We start from the raw sequence: 274 nt of genomic DNA, 5'->3' as shown, positions 1-274 counted from the left end.
TCGTCCCCATCAGGTTGGATCTGCAGCCAAGGATGGGACATAGCCACAACTAGTGCCACCAAGTACAACTGGTGCCACCAAGTCCCCTCTGACCCCAACTATCCCCCCAACTCCAGGCACAGCCCAGCTTTGCTCCAGCTCCACAACCCACATGCAGCCCCCGGCCAACACTGTCCTTCCCACCCTTTAGCCATTGGCTTGTGTTCAGGGCACCTCTAAATTGGGGTGTCATAGGGTGCTGCTGCCGCGGGGGGCCCCCAGCATCACCGCTCGG

General features: G+C 60.6%; 1 protein-coding gene across 1 annotated transcript in view; it reads right to left on the bottom strand.

Moving 5' to 3' along the window:
- Positions 1–274, bottom strand: part of LOC104530802 (tubby-related protein 1-like) — a gene marked incomplete at both ends in the record, with an annotated part of 3,515 nt that overhangs the window by 1,061 nt on the left and 2,180 nt on the right. Inside the window, one exon of the mRNA XM_029086877.1 lies at positions 1–20. This exon is cut by the window's left edge and continues 101 nt beyond it. Within this exon, the coding sequence (XP_028942710.1) occupies positions 1–20 (20 nt within the window). The remainder of the gene's footprint in view (positions 21–274) is intronic.

The sequence above is a fragment of the Antrostomus carolinensis genome, unplaced genomic scaffold (assembly GCF_000700745.2).
Source record: "Antrostomus carolinensis isolate BGI_N321 unplaced genomic scaffold, ASM70074v2 scaffold30209, whole genome shotgun sequence".
Lineage (NCBI taxonomy): Eukaryota > Metazoa > Chordata > Aves > Caprimulgiformes > Caprimulgidae > Antrostomus > Antrostomus carolinensis.
Note: the sequence above shows the minus strand (reverse complement) of the source record. Positions and strands in the feature narration are given on the sequence as shown.